This window comes from Coptis chinensis, chromosome 4, assembly GCF_015680905.1.
Source record: "Coptis chinensis isolate HL-2020 chromosome 4, ASM1568090v1, whole genome shotgun sequence".
NCBI classification, from domain to species: Eukaryota; Viridiplantae; Streptophyta; class Magnoliopsida; order Ranunculales; family Ranunculaceae; genus Coptis; species Coptis chinensis.
In genome coordinates this window covers 59,298,860-59,305,415 of record NC_141459.1, presented here as the reverse complement: position 1 = coordinate 59,305,415, position 6,556 = coordinate 59,298,860, and the positions used below count along the sequence as shown (strand labels likewise).

General features: G+C 37.5%; 1 protein-coding gene across 1 annotated transcript; it reads left to right on the top strand.

Moving 5' to 3' along the window:
• Nucleotides 1-421: 421 nt before the first annotated feature.
• Nucleotides 422-6,188, top strand: PAP18 (purple acid phosphatase 18). The gene is made up of 5 exons (XM_086557250.1): nt 422-820; nt 1,595-2,263; nt 4,907-5,095; nt 5,190-5,278; nt 5,698-6,188. The coding sequence occupies exons 1-5, from the start codon at nt 647-649 to the stop codon at nt 5,915-5,917; spliced, it is 1,341 nt and encodes a 446-aa protein (XP_086413376.1). The 5' UTR covers nt 422-646; the 3' UTR covers nt 5,918-6,188.
• The last annotated feature ends 368 nt before the right edge of the window (nt 6,189-6,556 follow it).

Genomic DNA, 6,556 nt, shown 5'->3' with positions numbered 1-6,556 from the left:
TTTTTTTTTTTTTTTGATTAAATGTCGAAAAATAAAAACCCGTGTAGGCTTAAGATTTAAATGAGTTTAAAATACTTAAGTCTAATGTAAATTATGTCACTGTAACAATGAGTATGTTTTTATATGAAGTCAATATTCTTCAACTATTACATATTTTTGTAATAAGTATCTTTATTTGTGTTTATTTTTTGAATTATGGTAAATGATTTTTTCTTGTAGTATATGTGTATATTACTATATATATTAGAAAAAAAAAAAAAAAAAAAAAAAACCGCCTAGCGCTTAGCCAGTCTAGGCACTGCCTAGAAGGCCTCGGTCCGACTACCGCCTAGAGTTTTTTGAAACACTGGTTATTAGTGTACTCACAAAAAAATGCCTAATGATACTAGCATATTTATTACCCTTTTCCTTTTGGATTACTATTACCAGATAAGTAGACAACTGGAATATCAAGTCGGTAATGGGTAACAGGTCAATAGCGGCTGCTGCCCGCCTGCAGTCACAGAAATGTCCATTATTGATGTGGTCGAGGGTAGTTTGGTGAATTACCATACATGGTAAGACTCAGTAAGAGACATCTTAGCAGTGACAAAAACCTAAGTCAGACCAAAATCCGCAGAGGAGCTTTTTGCAGAGCGAGGAGAAAATGGAGCCAATAAAAATTAAAATAATAAAGCTGACTCTAAAACTGCTGAGTTTTCAGCTTCTCCTTCTTCTACTACCATCCGCTTCTGCAATAGCTGCTGATTACGTCAGACCATTACCTCGTGAAACTCTAGAATTTCATTGGCACCACAGACACCCTTCTCAACCTGAACAGGTAATTTCAATGCAACTTTTGAAAAGAATGTGCTAATATTTGTTAGCCTATTTTTTTTTACCAATCAATTACTTTAGAGTCCATTAGTTTAAGCTCTAGTGTCCATATGGTTATTTTATTTAGTGGTAGATAGTTATTTAGGTAGTGGGTAAATATTGCTACTATCTTACTATCAGTTTTAAATGGTCTATATTTGAAGCGTAGAGTACACATATAGTAGTAGAGATTAAATGGTCTATATTTGAAGCGTAGAGTACACATATAGTAGTAGAGAGTTAGTGTGATTCGTTTACACTGTTGTTTGGAATGGAAGCCTTGGTCACTCAATTGAAATGATTTTGAGGTTTTTGGGTTCCCTCGGAGTGACCCGGTTGATAAAATTAGTTTGGTCGTATTATTACTACTTAACAAACATGCTCATCAAAATGTTCAATTCAAGATGGAGCAAAAACCGATTAATTCTGCTCATACTGGCTCGTATATGATGATTGGGATAAGTAAATGGGTGGGATGATATCACAACATTAGTTAGTGAGAAGTTATCATACCCCCCATTTCGGTTTTTCCTTTAGGTGAATATTCTGAACAAGTTTTTACAGTCAGATTTTTCAAATGGACAGTCAGGACACAATATGTCCAGAACGTGGCTCTTTTCAATATTGCTCCATCATTCCCCTTTACACAGTTCTCCATGTGATCTACTGATTGTAGTTGTTTTATGTTATTATAATTATATAGTTGGTATACTCTTATTCCCATGCAATGTATTTGCAGGTTCACATCTCTTTGGCGGGCGATAAACGTATACGAGTCACATGGATTACTAAAGATGAATCATCGCCTTCATTGGTTGATTATGGAACATCGCCTGGGGTTTACACCTCTCTTTCACAAGGAGAAAGCACATCCTACAGCTACTTATTTTATACCTCGGGAAAGATACACCATACTGTCATTGGACCTTTGGAAGATAACACTACATACTTTTACCGTTGTGGAGGTCAAGGTCCTGAATTCAACCTCAAAACTCCACCCTCTGAGCTCCCAGTTACTTTTGCTGTGGCAGGTGATCTTGGCCAGACAGGCTGGACTACATCTACTCTTGATCACATAGAACAGTGCAAGTATGACATGCATTTGCTCCCTGGGGACCTTTCTTATGCTGATTACCAGCAGCACCGGTGGGACACATTTGGTGAGCTAGTGCAGCCCCTTGCAAGCACAAGACCGTGGATGGTAACGCAAGGCAACCATGAAAAGGAAAGCATTCCATTGCTAGAATCTGGGTTTCAATCATATAATGCCAGATGGAAGATGCCTTTTAAGGAGAGCGGATCAAGTTCAAATTTGTATTACTCATTTGAAGTTGCAGGAGTTCATGTTATCATGCTTGGTTCCTATGCAAGTTATGATGAGTACTCGGATCAATATAATTGGCTAAAGGTTAGTTTGTTGAATTCTCTTATCGTCATCTACTCCTACAGAAATATGTAGATTGCTTACGTTTCTTTTCAAGTGCATAGAAGCCTTCATCGTGAGTCATAAGTTCAAACTATAAAACTATACAAACTAGACGAAAATGCATCAACTCATATACATTGCTTGCAATGTGAAGAAGTAGTTTGGGGAGACCCTGTGTGACTTTTTCTTGATGAAGTTTGATGGAGTGAGAACACCCTTGTTGGAGTTTGGGTGACAATTGTTTCACTGTGAAATTTTTTATATGGCCACTGCAGAGAAAAGAACACACAGACACACATGTGGCTCATTCCACTCATAAGGAACTAGGCCCTTTTTGTGTGTCCGCTTCTTGAAAACTGCTAGGGACCATGTTCTTCAAATTTGTGATTGGGACCTTGAATTAATCATGCAACTATAAGTTATGAGCAAGAGGATGAATTCTTTTACCAAATAAATTGATGTCCATTCAGTTCACTCTCTTTACCGCAATTATCCAAAACATATCTTGTAACGAACGTCTATGAAAGTCCACATTGTCTTAGAAGTAGGATTTATTTTAGAACATAGTTATTAAATCATTGTATGTGGGTGTTTTACCGGGGGTTGAGGAGTAACAGGATAATCACCTCCCTTTGGTTCCCTCCAAAGTGAGAATCGCATGTAGCGAGCCAAGTGATTGCCTATATGACCTAGACAAAAGCAAGCACTTAAGTTGCTTCATATTACTTATTATTATCATTTTTATTATTATATGGTTATTTATTTGTCCTTCTCAGTCATTTCTTTTGTAGCCATTTTTTTTCTATATGTTCTCTTTACCTATTCGAAACATCTTTGGCTATTTTAATGATATCTAGCATACATAAGCGATGTTAAGATTACAAAGTTCTCTTTAGAAGTTGATGGTAAGACCGCAACAGTCCCATTTATTTATCTTGGCTATAGTTCAAGGAAGGTCCATTTTATCATAAAAGAAGATTTTCTTTTATTGTATAATTATTATAGCAATGCCTTTTGGCGCTTCAGCATAAAAAGGAAGACAGATAAAAAGATAAAAGTATTTCCCTCATTTCTCTTATAAGCTAATGAGGGTGTAGCTCCTTGCTACAAGATGTAGTTGTATCATATTGTTACTCTTGAGATATCAAAGAATTAATGACTTTTACTGATCGAAAAAAGAAAAATAAAACTTCCCTCACTTCATGTTTACTGATATTTTTATGCCTTTATATTTCCCTCTTTACATGTTTGAAAATTTTACTTTTAAGATACCTAAAATACTTCATATCATTTTTTTTTTTGGAAAGGAAAGCTGGGGTTAGGCAGATCCTACCTGTATGTTACTAAATAAGAATTAATCAAGTCTTACATACTGTTTCCTTGGGGCATCATCCTCTACAATCTCCTGCAAAAATTGTACTAATGGAGGATAAAAACCAACTAAAAACTTACACCTAACTTGATTAAGGGATGGCAATTTGTCAGCTGCTCTATTTGACTCCCGGACTGGCAGAGTCCTTGAATTGCTCTGACCAGATTCAGGCAATGCTTTTCTATTTCATTGATAGACGGTGCAACCTTTATTGAGTCAGTATCTAGCTCCACAGATCTGAACTTCTGCCCGATACAAAAGCTGAGACCAACTTTAATTGCTGTCAGTTCTTAAAGCAACTGAGTGCTTACTTAACATCTAATTTCCATTTAGATATCAACGGTGAAGCACTTACACAGCTCAAAGTTTCTTATGACTTTGTTGAACACGTCTCCGCCGTGGCATGTCCATCCCACTTCTCTTTTGGATGTCAGGGGGATCTGGACAGGGCCTAAAAGCTCAACCGTTACAAAATTTAGCAAAAAAATAACTCGGTCGCCGACAGGAGCTTATCTCAAATCATCCAACAACGACATGTATCTAGTGCATGGCATGTGAAAGGGCAACGAAAAAGTAGGTTTAAATTGTAGAGGGTAAGAGAAGGTACACACGTGGAGGAAAGAGGTTTTCTACTTTTTGCATTTCAAAATTCAAATTGTTGTAACTTTTTATTCATTGTCAGTTTTCCACAAAATTTATATTTTAAAATCATTCTCAATGAGACCTGTCAACAGGGACGGAGCCAGGAATCTGGATTTGGGGGGGGAGGGGGGGACAAAGTATATGAGGGGGCAGTAGTACAGTATCCTGAAAGTTTTTGGAGGGGAGAAGACTTATAGATTCAGGAATTTTTGTACTGATTGTAGTATAATTTCTTGGTTTTCAAAATGTTTTGGGAGGCGGCTGCGACTGCCCCCTTGTCTCCGTTCTTGGCTGTCAAATGAGGCCACACAGTAACAACAAATTTTGAAACATTTATTTATTTTCATCTGTAGGTGAATTGAGTTATGCTGAAAGGCATTGCTTTTGTGGGTGAGTGGTACCGAAGGCACCTCTCATGTCATGAATGGTATTGGTTGGCATGTCGTGGGGTTCTGAAGGCACCAGTGACGTCTAGAGTGGATTAGCTGTGGGCCCTAAGTTTGTGTGTGTGTTTGTGCGCACACATGTGGTTTGTGTTTATGTGTGAGTGTGTATTGTGCAATACAGTGCATGAAGCTTAGTTTGCTTTAATGTTTAAATTGAATATGTAGGCCGATCTTTCAAAAGTTGACCGACATAGAACAGCATGGCTTCTTGCACTATTCCATGTACCATGGTATAACAGTAATAAGGCACACCAAGGCGAAGGGGAGAGCATGATGGCTTCCATGGAACCTTTACTTTATGCTGCCGGAGTGGATATTGTGTTTGTTGGCCATGTACATGCTTATGAACGCTCGGTAAGTGTGTGTGTGTGTGTGGCTGGGCTGTGTGTCTGTGTTTTATAAATCTCATTTGCCTTGGATTTTATAAGCTGATTGGTTTGATGGGCAGAAACGTGTCAACGAGGGGAAACCAAATAGTTGTGGAGCTGTTCACATAACCATTGGTGATGGAGGAAACAGAGAAGGCCTAGCACAAAAGTATGCTCCTTTGTTTATTTAAGATTTTGTTTTTTTTAGTAAAAAAGAAGTGTGGCCCTGTTTTACTAACCATTTATGAGCTCTCATAGAGAGAGATCTCTGCTTTTGTGTAAAAACAATAGACAATGTCCAAATCATTTTTTGAGAAATATGTACCGGACAAAAAAAGAATAACCTCTACGATCCAATGTTCACATTTTTGTTGTTTTAAATGCAAAAAACACCCTTCTTCTTCTGGGAGAGTGGGAGCTGTGAGTAAATTGGAAACCAGTGTGTTTCTGTGTGATCTGGATTCGAATTAATTTATTTCTTAATATTCTTTAAGGAGAGGGGAAGTAAGCAAAGAATGTTTTCATGTGAAGCTATGCAGTACACATGCAGATTATTTACTTTCTCACATATTATGGATAACTTGACAGATATCTAAACCCAACACCAGAGTGGTCAGTTTTTCGTGAAGCAAGCTTTGGACATGGTGAGCTCAAGATCATGAATTCAAGTCATGCATTCTGGAGCTGGCACAGGAATGACGATGATGAGCCAGTAAGATCAGATCAGGTATGGATCACCTCCTTGCATGCTTCAGGTTGTCTCACAGACAAGGCCTATGAGTTGAGAAAGATTCTCATGTCTCCTTAGCAAGAAATTTCTAGTCAAACCTTTACTCTATTACACTGCAGTTTGTCTTCAATGTAATGCTATGTAAATATAATAGTATACATGTGTGAAGCGGTCATGTATGATTCGATTGTTGTTACTTTCAACATTGTAATCGTGTATATTCATAGTTTTGATGAGGTGAGCGGCTTCTCAAAGTCATCTTCTTGGGCATCAGCTTTCATTATTTTGTTTGTATCTAAACAAGCTCTGTTCTCTTGCATTGATAGTAAAGATGGTATTGTTATAGCAATTGTTTTGAAGAATCACGTTACTGTGTTTTCCGCTCTAGGTTTTTGTCCACGTTTGGTGCCAAAACCTTGTCAGCAGGAAAAACTTTTCTATGTAACTGGAAATAATATGCCAATCTGAATTATCTTTCCAGTTTTCCAGTAAGGGGTAGCCAAACCACAGTAAATTGGTCTAACAATTTCGTTCATAGTATGAGTAAACTGAAGCGCTGGAGCTGATTTCAATGACCTCCCGACTTGAAAAAAGAATATAGTTTTTCGATGGGAGTGCGGATATTGTCAGTGATGAGGGTTTTTTAATTGGGTTATTTAGCTTTTGGCCCCATTTTATATATGAATATTAGCGTTTGACTCTCCTAAGTTGGTTTAT

Bases quoted from the DNA above. Each gene is read 5' to 3' on its own strand.
- PAP18 (XM_086557250.1), top strand. From the start codon at position 647: ATGGAGCCAATAAAAATTAAAATAATAAAGCTGACTCTAAAACTGCTG. The intron at 821-1,594 runs GTAATTTCAATG...ATGTATTTGCAG, and splicing joins ACCCTTCTCAACCTGAACAG to GTTCACATCTCTTTGGCGGG. The intron at 5,096-5,189 runs GTAAGTGTGTGT...TTTGATGGGCAG, and splicing joins TACATGCTTATGAACGCTCG to AAACGTGTCAACGAGGGGAA.